Source organism: Chiloscyllium punctatum, chromosome 15 (genome assembly GCF_047496795.1).
Source record: "Chiloscyllium punctatum isolate Juve2018m chromosome 15, sChiPun1.3, whole genome shotgun sequence".
Classification (NCBI taxonomy): Eukaryota; Metazoa; Chordata; class Chondrichthyes; order Orectolobiformes; family Hemiscylliidae; genus Chiloscyllium; species Chiloscyllium punctatum.
In genome coordinates this window covers 65,958,936-65,976,226 of record NC_092753.1, presented here as the reverse complement: position 1 = coordinate 65,976,226, position 17,291 = coordinate 65,958,936, and the positions used below count along the sequence as shown (strand labels likewise).

General features: G+C 38.1%; 1 protein-coding gene across 3 annotated transcripts in view; it reads right to left on the bottom strand.

The window, feature by feature from the left end:
- LOC140486347 (uncharacterized) overlaps positions 1-17,291 on the bottom strand; it is a 43,388-nt gene that overhangs the window by 7,059 nt on the left and 19,038 nt on the right. For all 3 annotated transcript variants that reach the window (XM_072585353.1, XM_072585352.1, XM_072585354.1), the window contains 5 exons: positions 15,690-15,757; positions 13,398-13,502; positions 7,736-7,826; positions 4,413-5,902; positions 2,748-2,808 (listed from right to left, as the gene is read on the bottom strand). In XM_072585353.1, the coding sequence (XP_072441454.1) occupies positions 2,748-2,808; positions 4,413-5,902; positions 7,736-7,826; positions 13,398-13,502; positions 15,690-15,757 (1,815 nt within the window). The remainder of the gene's footprint in view (positions 1-2,747; positions 2,809-4,412; positions 5,903-7,735; positions 7,827-13,397; positions 13,503-15,689; positions 15,758-17,291) is intronic.

Genomic DNA, 17,291 nt, shown 5'->3' with positions numbered 1-17,291 from the left:
ATTCCAGTCTCTGGACACGTGACTGTCTGCATGGAGTTTGTACATTCTCCCCATGTCTGTGTGGGTTTCCGCCAGGTGCTCCGGTTATCTCCCATAGTCCAAAGATGTGTATATTAGGTGAATTGGCTCTACTAAATAGCCCATAGCGTTCAGGAGTGTGTAGGTTAGCTGTATTAGTTAGGGAAAATGTAGAGTAATAGGGTAGGAAAATGGGTGGGTTACTGTTCGGACGATCGGTGTGGACTTGTTGGGCCGAAGGGCTTGTTTCTACACTATAGGAATTCTGTGATTTATATGATTCAAGAGCAGGAACTCGCAAGACTCACTAGAAGAACTGCAGACTATCCAATCTCAAGCTTGAGTTGACTAGAAGCTTAAACAATTGTTACAATAAAAACAGCTAGCCAATAGGGAGATATTTGTTGCATCTTACAACTGGAAGAGTGCAACCCCCCCCCCCATCCATCACCATCTGCTTCCTACCATTCAGCCAATTATGGATCCAATTTAGCAAATTTCTTGGATCCCCCATGGGCTCGTACCTTAGATATCAGTCTCCCATATGAGATCTTAAAAGTTCTGCTAGTCCAAGTGGACTATGTCAAAAGCATTGCCCTCATCCTCACACTGGGTCACTTAAGAAAATTCAGTCAAGCTGGTCACACATGAACATACTTAACAAAATAATGCTGACTGTTCCTGACTATTCCCAACTTCTCCAAATGTAGATTAATTCTGTTCCTCAGAATTGCTTCTAACAGTTTTCTCACCACGGAGGTGAGAGTGACGGGCCTATAAGTTCTTGGTTTATCCTTGCTTCCTTCTTGAATAAAGTACCACATTGATTGTGCTCCAGTCCTCCAACACCTCTTGTGGCCAGAAAGGAATTGAAAGTTTCTGTAAAAACCCCTTCTACTTCCTCCCTTGCATCACCCAACAAACTGAGATAAATCTCCAGGGCCAGTTGAGCTACTCTTAAGCCTGCCAGACCACTCACAGAGCTTTTGCTAATTTCTTTGATTATAGGATAGATCTTCACCCTGACGTCTATACTCATATTGTCTCTCTCCCAACTGAACACTGACACAAAGTATTCATTTACAACCTCCAGCTCCACGCACAAATTACCACTGTGTTCCTTTATGGGCCATACTTTGTACAGAGCATCTTAAGATTTTCCTTTATTTTTCCTGCCCACATCCTTTCATGTTCCCTTTCAGCCCTCTTAAAACCTTATAAAATTTCTTCTTGCACGTTCTACACTCCTTTAAGGCATCTGCTGCTTGCAGTCCTCCATATCTGCAATAAGCTTCCCTTTTTCTTGTATGTCAGTCAATATCCAGGGTTTTGACCCTGAACCCTCCATACTTCCTTTCTGAATGCACTCCATTGTTCGGAGACAGATTTATCTGAAAGAATCTGTCTGCAGTCCATCCTAGCCAAATCATATGATTTTACTAAAAATCAACATTTCCTCAGTTGAGAACTTTGATTTCAGACCCATCTTGTCCTTTTCAATAAGGATCTTGAATCTAATGGAGTTATGATCACTATCTGTAAAATGCTTCCCCACTGATATTTTAATCACCTGCCCAGCTCTGTTACCGAAAATTAAGTCTAGGACCACCCCTGTTCTTATGAAGCTTTCTAAGCACTATTTTAAAAAGCGATTCTGTATGCATTTTACAAACTCCATTATGTACAAACCTTTCACACCTTGACTAACTCAGTTCATACTGGACAAGCTCAAAACTCCAATTATCTTTATCCTATTATTTTTACACTTCCCTGAAATTTATCTGCTCTTCCATTTCCTTTACGGGCCTTAAATACACACCCAGAAATGAGGTTGTTTCCTTTTGGTTTTTAAATTATACCCATGTGGCTTCATTTGAGAAATCAAGATGTTATTCCTCCTGCAATAGATTCCCTGATCAGAACTGCAACTATCCATGGTCATATTTTTATTAAAATCCTGCCAACGTTCACTCAGAATTCTTAGTTTAAAAAAAAATTCAATTCGGATCTCATTCCTCTTTGCTCCTGGCTTCCTGGTGAATAAAAGCTACTTATCTTTCTACAGTGGCAATCTTTTATCTCCTGTCTCATCTGCAGATCCCATTTCCTGGAATGCTGAGCAGCCCAATCCTGCTCCTCTCAACCTTGTCTCAGTGACAACAATGACATAATTTCCCCATATGTTAATTTGTGTCCTCAACACATCTGCCTTGTTCGTCAGACTCCTAACATTAAAATCAATATCATCCAACCTTGCCAAATTCCCTTGTGCCTTAGCTACCCTGCAATGTCGATAGCGAGTGAGTCACTCGCTATCTCCTCTAATTTTAGCTATTAATCTTTCCCTGCAAAACATTCTCTCCGGGTCCCAATTGTACTCTGAAACTCTTGACGCCCCTGCCAACTTAGTTTAGATTAGTGAAGATAGGTTGATGCAAACTCAATGGGCTGAAGGGCCAAATCTCTCAAATCCAATAGTCCTGCATACTGAAAGCCACTTTGGGGCAGTTGCTTCATAGCTGAAGTGATAGAGGGATGCTGTTATAGCTTAAATTTGTTGTTATTACTTTAGAAATTAGGTACTTTTTCAATTCACAGCTTACAAAACATTTGATGCCTACCTGTGTTTAAACACCCATATACTTAAAATGCTCAAGCTATTTCAGTTATAACCCAATTGCATAAAATGAACTGTAACTAAGAGCTGAGCAAAATATTTGTATACATACCATGACTGGAGTATTTTCTACAGATACCTTCCCATTTAATAGGTGAGCTCACAGTCAAGTTCTGGAAAAAGTAAAAAATTAGAAACAGACTTGATTAAAAATATGAACTGCATTACAGATATCTCAATGTTATAAGCATCTTGATAGATGGTAACTTTAAATCAATAGAAGATGACCATTTGGCCAATCAACTCTGCACTGGTTCATTTGAAGAGCAACCCAGTTAGCAGCACGCCCTGCAAATTCCCCAAATCCTTGCAATTTCATTTATCTTTCCAAGAGATTTGCACACATGTAATATGTATAGCACAATGGAAACAAAAATATTCAGAATTTAAATTTCTGCTTGAAAATAACTACCATTTTAAAAGTCAAAATACAGAATCCATTAATTTAATCAATTCAACTACTCCAAATTCAGGCTAAGATTGTTAGCTGGCCCTAATTAGACAGCATTAATTACTGTCCTTGATTAATCTATGATCAGTGAATTTCCATAGCCATGTGCAGTTAAAATGTTCAAAACAGGAAACAAATGACAATAAATTTCCCTGTACAACTGAAGCACAGGATCTTTAAGAATGAAAGGAAAGGCTATTCATTCTGCAGCCATTTGTGCTAATTTTGTGAATAATTTCCAGCATAAAATCATTACAAATCAACTACTTCCCATTATTTAACGTTTTGTTCAGACTATTGCATTCTAAATAAGCTGAATAGGATAGTGCAAAAATACAGTGAACACAACTTAAACTTGACATGCCATTTCCTTCAAACAAAATACCTTCAATTTATACAAGAGTCACCAAAAGGGTCCTGAAACAAACTAGAAGTAAAACCTTCTTCATAACCACAGATCAAAATTAAGTATAAATTTAAGGTATTTAAATGCAATAGTCTGAACAAAACGTTAAATAATGGGATTAAAATTAATCTACTAATAGTTGATGGAAATAATTCTCATTTTGGATTTGCTAATCTGAAGATCCCCTGACAGTTACTAGTTGTATTAAGCATATTTAGTATTTTGGTAACAGTATTTTACAAGAACGAAAGAAAGACTAAAAGTAAACCAATGAACTTTGTGAAGCAGTGCTGTTGATTCATTTTGGTCTGAACTCTTATCTATTGCTGCAGCTGAATGATATACAGGTGAAAAACTCTAGGGAGGCACTGTATTCATAATTCAGAACCAGAGGTTGGTATTCTAGAACTAATTGGTTCAGATCTCACATGGCAGATGGTGAAATTTGAATTTGGTAGAAATCTTGAATTCAAAAGCCAGCCAACGGCCACCACATAACCACAATCATGTTGTCTTTAAAAAAAAATCTGGTTCAGTGTTCTTGAAGGAAGGAAACCTGCCTTGCTTACCTGGTCTGGGACACATGCAACTCTAGAATCACAATAATGCGGTTAACAGTTTACTGTCCTGAGCAATTAGAGATAGGCAATAAATGCTGGCTTAGCAAGTGATGCGTATATTCCATGAATAAATAAAGCAAAAACGCAGATTTGAAATGACAAAAATCCATAACCTCATTGCTAATGCTTTGTTGATGCTCCAGTATTGATATTTCAAATATCCATGGTTATGTTTTCATTAAAATTGTGCCAAAGTTCACTCAGAATTTTTAATTTAAAAAAATTCAATTTGGACCTTACCCCTCTTTGCTGCTGGCTTCCTGGTGAATAAAAGCCATTTATTTTTGTACAGTGGTAATTCTGTCCTTGCAATATAGTATTCAGCGTTAACATTTCTGGATTATACTGTCTTGAACTAGAGGACTCTGGCAAAGAGCAGAATCTCTTTAATGGTAATCGGGAAGTTTCCATTATCTGGTCCATACAGGCAGCACGTTTTCTTGATAGTTGGAAAGATGAATTGGTAACAGATGTTACTGATGTAACAGTTCTACCAGAGACAGGAGAAGTATTCAATACATTGGGAAGTTTCACAGCAGTTGGAAAGGAGAATGAATTATGAGCCAAGCTTTGATACACCGATTCAAATGCATCCATCTCTCTTGCTGGAGTTTTAAGCGGGCTCTGAATTGAATGGAACATGCCTGGAACAGAACATGTGGAGGAAAACGAATGTCTCCTTTTAATTTTTTGAGCAGTACATGAAATATTACTTGAACGCAAAAGCATTCTAAATGGTGATTTGGAATTTACAACAGAATTTCTTTTTGTTGCCATACTGTTGTTTGATGGCGATAGTTGTGCCTCAGGTAGATGATTAAAAATGTTTCTTGAGTATGGTGACTGTGCCTTTGACAGATTAGGTTTTGGGCTCAAACATTTGAAACTAGAATTAATCATGGTATCCAGTTGAGGCAAACAAGATTCATTAGAAGTTATTTTTAGACTTGACGTTTTGCTCACATTGCAGCAATTTGTAACTAGTACAGGACTTATTGGGCTGCAAGGACTTGTTGGTAGGGATCGAGAGTTGATTGCATCATGACAGGAATTGCTAAAGTTGGAATCTTTAGTTTCAGATGATTTGGAATTTGTTTGTTGCACAGTCTCAGAACCTTCAGCATCAATCACAGAAATGCATGAATCAAAATTACATTCTGTGGTTTTGAATTTCTTCAGAGAACAAACATTTCTATTCACTTGGTTGGTACCATTACATTCTTCCAATTCAATAATGGGATAACTCTCCACATTTGATATTTGGACATCCATTTTGCCCTTCATTCTTATTCCATCTTGAGTTGTATTTAATTTTGACTTACACACATTTAACTGGAGACGCCGATAGTGCTTTATTAATCTGGAGGCAGTCTGTGTCTTGTAACTACGGTTGAGCAAGTTACTCATCGAAGCTAGCATACTTGGGTAGATATCAATAAGGGTTGTATCACTTAAACCAGATGAATCATTGTGGCTTTCCCTGGAATCTTGGTTGATACAAGTGGATACAGTTTCTTCCAAATCTAAGACATTGCTTCTGTTTTTCTCAAGTCTCAGTGGATATGCAACTTCCTTGCTACCAAGTTCACAAAGTGATCTTGCTGACAAACAGTCATTAGACACAGAAGAAATGAAATGTGAATCATCTTGATCATCTTGATCATCATGCTTGGATCTTGATGAATTATTTAAATCTCCAGAAATTGATGTCCGAAAGTCATCACTGCAATCTAAGAGACAAACAAATTACATGGAAATCAATCATACATAACATTTTACCTCCTAAGAAGCCAGTATATAATTAGCTGCTACAGATAAAAAAAAATCAAAGATACCTGATAAGTTACAAATGGAACTGTACTTAAATTTTACCAATGATTTGAAAGTGTTGTAAAATGGTCAGAAATGCTTTCACTCGGAAAATAGAAGATAAGTACATACTTGCAGATTAGAACTGTTTTTTTTGTAGCCAGAGAACTAATTTGTAGCCAGAAAACCCAATTCTGCAGAATAATGCAAAAGCATGGGAAAAGAGTAGACACTTTCAGATATAGATACATTAATGATGTAATGTCATTAATGTTTTTTGCTTCTTGAGATCAGAATTAATAAAAGAAAATGCTCAGGTCATTCAGGTTTTGCCATGCTGTACCATATGGTTAACGTTAATCTCAATTCTAGTTTGGCAAGACTAATCTGCCTCAATTTTTGTTCGGTATGGTCACCTGCTATCTGTGAAATAAAACTGCTAAATGATTCCTATTCAGTCTCATTTCAGCAAATGCCTTTTTTCAAAATGCTTGGAGAAATACACACATGAACCAGACTGTATTTTCCAAGTCAGTCGTCATTATCACAGTTTGGATTTGAGTTTTGCGTGAGGTACCTGCAGAACCCCCATCATACACTCAGATGGAATCACTATAGAAATTAAAGGTTCCACTGGGCAATACGCTACACTTTGCACTTTCCAAAAGTATTCATTTAAATCAGAGAATTAACTGACTTGTGGTAAAATTAAATAAACAATTACTCATAGACCACTGAATACATGGTCAAATTTACGAGTAACTACTTAACTCACCCAATTTCTTCCTTAAACACCCCAAAGTATACCTCCTCCAGAACCCTCTACCTACTTGGCACCCTACTGTTCTGCAATCCTAACCTCATAGTTTATGTATTGATAGCTGCTGACAAATGGTAAGTGACTGAGATTCTAGATCTTCACATTTCAACATAGTGTTGCTCACTGTTGTGTAAAGGGAGGTGTGGCTTGCTATCTTAAGATTTAGGAGCAGAAGTACCCCATTTAGCATATCCAGCCTGCTCTGCTATTCAATGAGATCATGGCTGATTAGATAATCCACAACTCATCTTTACTGCCTTATCCACATAACCCTCAATTTCTTACCTATTACAATATCTCAGCTTTGAATACACTTAATGACCAGCCTCCACAGCCCTCTGGTAAAGAATTCCACAAATTCTTCCCTGATAGTACAGAACTATCCCAGAAATGTCAGAAAGGAAAAATGCCTCAGCATTTCTGAAGGAGCCCAGATCAGAACCCCTTCTTTCTAAAAAAAAAATACTCCTCAGAATATCCAGCCTCTTATATCCAGTTTAGATAAGGATTATAATCTCAAACCATGCCATTGCAGATGGAAAATTGGTTATTGCAAAGAACAGAAACAAACTCTGATGCAAAATGCTTAAAATCACTTATAAGAGTGACCAGTACTGCTGCAACCAAAAATATCCCAGGCATACCCAAAATCTAAAGCAAAACGTACAAACTCCAAGTACCAGTTCATTTGATTTATTTTTTGGTATATGTGATTATTTTCTTCACAGGGCTTCCTTTTCCACATTATTAAGACAAAAATATTCAGTCCACAAGACTTTCGTAAATTAGATTGCTTTCAAATACAATATTGTGCAATTTTTACAAAAGTATTACCCGGTAGGAATTTAACACAATGAAAAAAGTTAGAAAAACAAAACTCAGATAGCTAATAACTTTAGATAGACATTAATCAAGTGCAAAAATATATCCATACCATGATAAACATGCAACAATCCAACTTCCAGCCTCGACGTGGGAGTAAACATGATCAATGGCTTGTCTTTCGTCTTCCCTACACATTCCACCTTCAAAAAGACAGTTAATGGTTAAGAGAAGGAAACACCCATGTGGCATTATATACTTTTCTACGTAAAAGCACCAAATCACACGAAGTTAGACCACTGAACAATATATTATAACCTGCACTGTAAGGATAGTTAGATCAATGTGTGGCTTGAAAAGTAATGGTATTTCCACGGTACACCCATTATTAAAGTTATTTTGTAATTAATCACTCATGCAAAATCATGTGGCAATTCTCCCTTCAAAGCTTCCATCTGTTTATATTTCTGAATGATGTTATTTTTAATCCAAAGAATATGGGTGTCTCAGATTGGCCACAATAGTTGCCTCTATCACCAAATGTTTTCAAAAAGGTTTTAAGTTACCTTCTCAAACTGCTGTAGTATATGGAAATTGTAACTGGCCTGAGTGTGTACCAAAGAAAATGCCAGCATTCTGACCCAGAAACATGAAGGAACAATGATACATTTCCAAATCAATACGGTTTGCGGCTCTAAGTGAACTAAGTGATGTTCCCATGCATCTGCTGCTATGCATCACTAGATGGTACAAGTCACTGGACAGTGTTGTTAAAAGACTACAGTGCATCTTGCAGAGGAGGCGTCAGTCAAATTAGCTGATTTGGTCTGGATGGCGTTAAGCTCAAGATATAGAACTATACAGAAAGATTATGGTATGGAAAGAGGCCATCAGCTCATCAAATCTGTGTTAGCTGAATGAAGTAGTCATCCATTATAACCCCAAATTCCCCCACCTGCTCCATAGACTTGCAGATTACAACATGTCAGATGCTGATCCAGTTTCTGTTAAATGAGTAAGTTCCCATCTTAACCATCAAACTGGGCAGCCAATTCCATGCACCCATCATCCTCGGGTTGAAAATGTTTTCATGTCCACCTTAATTCTTTTACCAGTCACCTTAAATCTGTGTCTGTACAAAAAACTGACACCCTGGAGGAATGTTGCAATGAGGCATGATGGGTAGAGCTCAGGATCAGGAAAGATGCAATCACAATGCTGGGATTGGACTACAGACCTCCCAACTGCCAGCAGAAGATAGAGTAAGAAACAGGTGGTCAGATTCTGGAAAGATGTAAAAATAACAGGGCTGTTCTGGTGGGTCCCCTCCTATATTGACTGGGACTCGATTATTGCCAGGGGTTTGGGTGGGGAGCAATTTGTTAGGTAAGTCCAGAAAGGTGTGTGGTAAATCCAAAGGAGGAGAGGCCATACTGGCCCTGGTATTGGGAAGTGAGCCCGATCAGGTGATCAAAGTTTCAGTGGGGCAGTAGTTTGGGAATAGTGACCATAGTTCCATATTTTTTCAGGATACTTATGGATAAGGACAAGAGTGGACCAGGGATGAAGGTGTTAAATTGGGGGAAGGCCAATTACAACCAAATTAGGAAAGAACTGGAGATGTGGATTGGGAATGGCTGTTTGAGGGTATATCCACATTTGAAATGTGGATGCCTTTTAAAGGCCACTTGTTAATAGTGCATGTTCCTGTGAAAATTAAGGACAGAATGGCAGGAACCAGTCCCTGAAAGTGACAATATAGCTGGATAAGATGGACAAGGTGTGTCCATCGACCAGGGCATCAAATATAAAAGTTGGCAAATAATGTTACAGCTGTATAAAACATTAATTAGGCCACAGCTGGAATACTGCATGCAGTTCTGGTTGCTACACTACCAGAAGGATGTAGATGCTTTGGAAAGGCTGTGGAGAGAAGGTTTACCAGGATGTTGCCTGATCTTTAGGTATGAGAAGTTTGATAAACTCAAGATTATTTTTACTGGAAAGATGGAGGCTGTGGATTTACCTGATAGAGGTCTACAAAATTATGAGAGGCAAGGCCAGGGAAGATGGTGAGACAAATTTTCCCAGGGTGGAAAGGTCAACTGCAGGAAGGTACAGATTCAAGGTGAGAGGGGAATGTTTTGGAGAAAAGTGCAGGGAAATATTTTTTCACACAGAGGGTGGAAGGTGCCTGGAAAACCACCAGTGGAAGTGGTGGAAGCAGCAGCATGTTAACAATATTTAAGGCATATTTTGATTGACACATGAATAGAAGGCACAGAGTGATATAAACCACATGTGGGCAATAAGTAAAAGGTGTAAATAAGGATTGAAATCAGTACAGGCTTGGTGGGATAAAGGGCCTGTTCCCATGCTGTAATGTTCTTTGTGTCTCCTGATGACTGGACTCAGTAGATAGGGGAGACCTGTTTTTCCTTTGTACAGTGTCCAAGTCCCTCATTATTTTGTACAACTCGGTCAAGTCCCAGTTTGTCCGGTTTTAAAGAAAACAATCTTTCACAAGCCAATCTTACTTCATAGCTGCAATTTTCAAGGCTTAGCAACATTTTTGTAAATCGCCTCCATATTCTGTCTACTTGTCCTTCAATGTAATGCGGTGATCAAAATTTTACACAACCCTTCAGCTGCAACCTAACCAATATCTTATTTAGTTCCAGTGATTACATCCTTCCACTTGTGTTTAATAACTCACCTAAAGAAAGAATCTTATGTACCTTATCTATTTCATCTCTATATCATGCCATCTGGAGGGGCCTATGGATATGCACTTCAAGGTCTCACCTCCTCTACTCCTCTCAATATCTTCTTCATTTAGTGGATTCGCGTTTTATTCATCCTCCTCAAATGCATAACTTCACACTTTTTCAAGTTAAATTAGATTTGGCACTTTTTCTCACACTCAACCAACTCATTGATATTATCTTTCAGCCAACAGCCACAAACTTCACTTCAAACATGGCCAATTGTGTTGTCTGCAAGTCCCCCAATCACGCCTTGCACATTTAAGTCAACTCATTAACATATACCACAAACTGCAAAGGATTCAAAACTGAGCCCTACCAAACACTGTTATAGCCATCTTTCCATTTCCAAATACATTTGCCAAACATAACCCTTTGCTTCTTGCCTTTTGTACTGTTGTGCTAGGTTCCACCACCATTCAAAATTGCATGCGGCAGGACTAAAGAGCTTAGATTTGATCTTTTGGTTGTGGAATCACTTAGCTCTATCACTTGCTGCTAATGTTGCATTGGTGTGCATGTAGTCTAGTAGTACAACTTCACTAGGTTCACCTGACAATTTTAAGGTACGTCTGGTGCTAAGATGGGATTTATCTCCACAAAGGCTTTGCGGTAATCGATCCTATTGATACTGTCATGGGTCAACGTATTTGCTGCAGATAGACTGAAGACAACAAAAGCAAAAGTGAGGACTGCAGATGCTGGAGATTAGAGTTGAGAGAGTGGTGCTGGAAAAGCACAGCAAGTCAGGCAGCATCTGAGGAGCAGGAAAATCGACGTTTCGGGCAAAAGCCCTTCAGACGGCAAAGTCAATCAATTTTTATTCCCTTTATTACTTCATCACCAGCTGCCAGATTGGACAGCACTGCTGAAGATTCCTTTAAGACTTTTGTTTTTAAGCAACGGTGCCATGGAGCCAATATTTGGTTAATACTGAAGTGTCCCCCCCACCCTGAATATATTCTGTGCCCTTGTCACCAGAGGTGGATCCTTGAAGCAAGTTCAATATGGTCGGACAACCAACTCAACAATTAAGAGGATGACACCGTAGATGATAAACAGCCAAAGATTTCCTTGCCCATGTTTGAACTGATGCCACAAGACTTCATGTCCAGAGATAATGCTTTCTCAGAGCTATTCCTTTCTAACTACATACCATTGCCACAACCAAGGATGGTGGGAGAGCTATCAGTGACAATCAACATCATGAAGTCATTCATACCTTGCAGATAGCATCAGTCTGTTGTTTGACTAGTGTGGGAAACAACTTCAACCTTTGCACAAGCCATCATTTGTTCATAAGGAGGACACTGCAGCAGCTAAAAGGCTTTGTTCCATCTTTGTAGTTTTCATCAAAACTAGATGGTCTGTCCAGATTTATTTACTTTTTCTTAGATTTTTCTCTAGCAGTTTGATACAACAGTGGCTTGCTAAGCCAAATCAGAGAATATTTAAGAGTCAACCAGTCTACAAGTCTGGGAATAACATGTCGGCCAAATTAGGTAAGGATGGTATATTTTCTTTTCCTAAAGGACATTAGCAAACCACATGGATTTTTATGACAATTGTCAATGGTTTCAGAGTCACTATTAGACTAGCTTCCAATTCTAGAACAGTTAGTTGAATTCACATTTTACCATCAGGATTCATACCCATGCTGGAAGTGTATGAGCCTGGTCTCCAAATTATTAGTCCAGTGACAGCATTACTGTTCCAACACCTGGCCCTCTTTGGACATCAGCATGGCAGTTTTCATCACAAATTCCTAAAACACAGATGTGGCCAGTTGGCCTATTGAATCTGTGCTGGCCCTTTCAAAGAGCAGCCAAGTTTCCCTACTCTAGTCTTTTACCCTCTCTCTCTCCAATCTTTTTCTCTCTCTGGACTTTTACTCAGTTCCCTATTGAAAGTTATTATTAAATAATTTACTAATCCGGCTCATTTGTCAATCTCAAAAATCTGTGCTTTCTGATTTTTGACCTTCCAACGACAGGCAATGTTTCCTTTTTATTCATTCTGAATCCTGATGCCTTTAAACATCACCATTAAAGCTCCTCCTAGCTCTTGTGGCACTAAAGAGATCTAGCTTTTCCAGGCTATGCAACCATTGTCATCCTAGTAAGACTTTCCAGGTGGGATGGTCACATGAACGCACACACCCTGCTGCTTCAAAATGAGGAGTTGATAAACTTAAAAGAAAATCATGAAATTCCATAATTCATAAGTAGAGTATAAACTAGTGGCAAGGTCAGTTAGAATATAGTTGCAGCTATTTTACTATGGGAAGAAAGTCACATATATGGTGCAAAGAGGATTTAATAGAACAGCATGAAAACTTCCAATTATAGATGGACGACTTAAGGAACCTGGAGCTGTCCTCATTAGATCAAAAGATAGGTGAGACCAAATCTGAAAAAGGCTCAAAGCCAAAAGCATTTGAAATCATAAACTGGATAAACCTACATCCACTACAATATCAAAAACTGGAGATGCAATTACCAAATGGACAAGATTTTGTTTTATTTAAAATGTTACAGAATGGAAGACATGAATCTCCGCATAGCGAGAGGAAAATTAACAGCCAATAATCTGTTGTTAAAAGGCAAATAAATAAATATTGAAATAATAAGATCAGGGAAGACTGTGGCACTAATAAATTATGCTTTCAAAGAAGCTACAAAAGCACTGGAAAGGTGCAATGGCCTTTATATTCCATAGTTCGATGATTCTAATGAAATAAGTTAAAATGATTTGATAGATATATAATCACTGAAAGCAAACGTTAATTTGAAGATTTAGTCATGCCATTAAAGAGTCATTAAACACCCAAACTCTATGATAAGTATAGCTTATAAAAAATAAATCTAACTCATTAACAATGTGGATTGATAATCAAATCTGAAATGTTTTTAATTTTTTATTTACATACCATTAATTCTAAGTTTGTCCATTACCACCCTTAAAATATGTAAATACTTTTTAAAAAATGCACAGGAGTATTACACTCACCAAGACTTGCTTTCCAAGTTTATCATGGCCAGTAGCCAGCATGTCTACATCTATTTTGTATTTATCGCCCACGTTCATATTCCCAATGGAGATACTGGTTTGTAACTAGTTTGAAAAGAAGTAAAATATATAATTTATTACATTTTGCTTGATTATGCAAAATGGTGACATCTCACTAGATTCAAATGTTTTATATCAATCATAAACAAAGCATTCACAGGAACATGATAAAAGGAAATTTTTAAAACTTTGATAGACAACTGCAAAACATACCGTTTTGATTCAAGCTAATTTTTCAAGATCAGCTACTAACGTGAAGAATTACACAAAACCACATGTCCTAAAGTTGGGCCATCTTCAATAAAACTAACATCGCTAGCCCTAATCAAAATTTGGAACTGTACAATCTCTATTGTGAAAGTAAGTCTTGTTTATCCAACAAGCAATCAAGTGAACATATAGAGCTTCTTTGAAGCTTCCTTGCATGATCTGCCAGCTTCTCTTCACCATTCACTTGACTACCCACAATAGGGTACAAAATGGTTCTCAAACATGCATCACATATTGGATACCAGTAGGTGTCAGCCTCAGCTCAAGGGTAGCAATTGTTTCAGTGTCAGATGATTTATTGTGTTCTTTCACAGGATGCAGGTGTCACTGTCATGGCCAGCTTTTGTTGTCCGTCATTACCTGTTCTGGAGAAGTTAATGCACCTCTGCCACCCTGTTGAACTGCTGCTTCCACATGCCACAAGTATGCCCATTATTCTGTCTGGAACAGAGTTCTAGAATACTGACCCACACACAGTGAAGGAACAATTTTTTAAAAGTTGTTCATGGGACTTGGATGTTGCTGGCAAGATCAGCATTTATTGTCCATCCCCTACTGTCTGAAGGCAGTTAAAAGTCGACCACACTGCTGTGGGTCTGAAATCATATAAAGGCCAGACAAGGTAAGCAGATTTCCTTCCTTAAGGACATTAATTAACTAGATAAGTTTTTATGGCAATTGACAATGGATGCAATTAGATTAGCTTGTCATTCCAGATTTTAACTGATGAAGGGCTTACACCTGAAACGTCGATTCTCCTGCTCCTCAGATGCTGCCTGACCTGCTGTGCTTATCCGGCGCCACACATTTCGACACATATCCCTCTAAACACTTCCTAATGTGTTAGTTGGGATGTGAAAGAATTTGTCCTCAGAGGTTAGTGAATGTCTAGAGAGTCTAGATCATAAAGCATTTCAAGGGGACATAGATTTTTTGATTATAGGGAAGTTGAGGGGTGAAGAGCTGGCAAAGAGGAGTTGAGGCCTGAGACAGATCAGCCACAATCTTACTGAATGGCGGACAAGTTTGAACAGTCAAATGCCTTACTCCTGTCTTACATTGTTCTAGTGTGCAAAAGAGGCCATTTAGCACATATGTCTGCACTGACTCTTGGTTTACTGTCAATCTTCTGTCTTTTCCCATAACCCTGCACATAATTTCTACTTAAATATCATTTAATGCAATGTTGAGTGTCTCAATTGAACCTGCCTCCATCATACTTTCAGGCAGTCCATACCTGAAACAAACCACATGCAAAAAAAAAGTTTCTCATGTTACATTTATCCTTTTACAAATTACTTCAGATATAGGACTGCTTGGTTTTCATCCATTTAGGAAGAGAAAATGTTTCTCCCTGTCTATTCTGTACACATCTGTCAATTTTGAAAACTTCAATCTGCTCAACCTCTTCTCCCCAAGGAAAACATTGTCAACTTCACCAATCTTTGTAAGTGAAGTCAATAGAAAAACTATTTAAGGTAGGGTAAGGACTAAACAGTCAGCAAATTATCTGGTACAAGAGTTCTATGCAAATTGCTCTGCACAAGTATTATGTACAGCTGACAGCATAGTGCAAAAGCAGGAAAATTTAAAATCCAGATCCGTTTAACAACCATAAAGGCTCACCCTTAGAATGAATTTATAACTCTTCACACCAGGAAGAAATTTAGGAAAATAAAGGAAAATGCATGGATCACAAAATAGTAATGCTTGTTTTACTCTTCAAGTGTAAATCTCATTAAGAAATGTTACCATCACAAGTGACTGTGATAAATAAATTGCACATGAAAACAAATTTAACAAAACAGCTGGACTCAATGTTTCACATGGATACATTACTATAAATCACTTGGGAAAGTTGATATCATGCATGTGATTTGCATAACACAAAAATCATAGCTGAAGGTTATATAAATTATCAGATTATATTTCAGAAAAAGTTGATCAAAGATTACGCTGTACCTTAGACATACTTGGCATGCATTGTTCATTTTTGACAGCTTTAAATTCAGGACTCCGATCTGCTTGACCTTGGATTTAAAACAATAAGTTTTCTTAGCTCACTTTAAATACATTGAAGATATACCAACTTCTTTTACATCTCCTACTTATTTCCTCATTGGCGAGGCCATTCTGCATCACCCTCCGTGAGTTGTTCAGATACTGTGACTTTGTAAGACAGAATTTATGCCTGAAATTCATAGGCTGAGGGAGTAAAAAGGGGGGCCACCATTTTTAAAACAGAACACACTGATATGTTATCATTCAAGCAATGTGAAGCCAATATTATTAGCTCAAATACTCATTCAACATCAATATGAGCCATCCTAAGATTTAAAAAATGTAATGACAAAATTATGAACTACAAGTTCAAATACCTGTGTTTAACATATAGACTGGTTTATTCTTAACACAAGTTAATTACTAGTATCTTTATTTGGCAGCACGGTGGCTCAATGGTTAGCACTGCTGCCTCACAGCGCCAGGGTCCCAGGATCGATTCCAGCCTTGGCTGACTGTCTGTATGGAGTTTGCACACTCTCCCTGTGTCTGCATGGGTTTTTTTCGGGTTCTCCGGTTTTCTCCCACATTCCAAAGATGTGCACGTCAGGTGAAATGGCCATGCTAAATTGCCCATAGTGTTAGGTGCTTTAATCAGGGGGGGGAGGTGGGTTACTCTTCGGAGGGTCGGTGTGGACTTGTTGGGCTGAAGGGCCTGTTTCCACACTGTAGGGAATCTAATCCAAGTTGAATTCAAGACAATGCAACCAGACTGCAGAGCTACGATTATACCAATTGTGATTTTGTACTACTTACTCATACTGATGAAACTTTTAATTAGACAACTGCTGTGTCAATTGCAATCCAATATAGAAACTAAAAGATGATCCTGGCTTTCTAAGTTTTAGAGGCAATTTTTCAAATTTGAAGTTTGGAATACTGAAAATAGTAGAAAACAAAATTGTTGAAAATCTCCAGACAATTCTATGAGGAAGACCAGTCAATGTTGCCAAATGAGTCTGCGCACCAATTTCATAAAATTATTGCAGATCCATTGGAATTAATGCATTGTGACCCAATTACTGAGTCACAAAGTCATACAGCAAAGGAACAGATCCTTCGGCCGAACTCTTCCATGCTGACCAAGTTTCTCCAAACCAAACTACTCCTACTTGCCTGTATTTGGCCTTTTTCCCTCAATCTTTTCTATTTATGTACCTGTCCAAAGGCATTTCAAATGTTGTAACTGTACCTGCCTCTACTACGTCCTCTGGCAGTTCATTCCACATACAAGCTAAGTGGTATGTGGAAAAGCTACCCCTCAGGTCCCTTTTAAATCTTTCTCCTCTTAGCTTAAAAGTACATCCTCTAGTTGTGAACTCCCCTACCTGAGGAGAAAGACCTTTGTCATTCACTTTATCTATGCCCCTCATGATTTTATACATCTCCATAAAGGACAACTCTCAAAGTCCTGCACTCCAGGGAAAAAAGCTCCAGCCTCTTCTTGTAACTCAAACTTTTAATTACTAGCAACAGCCTTGTAAACCTTTTCTGAACTTTCTC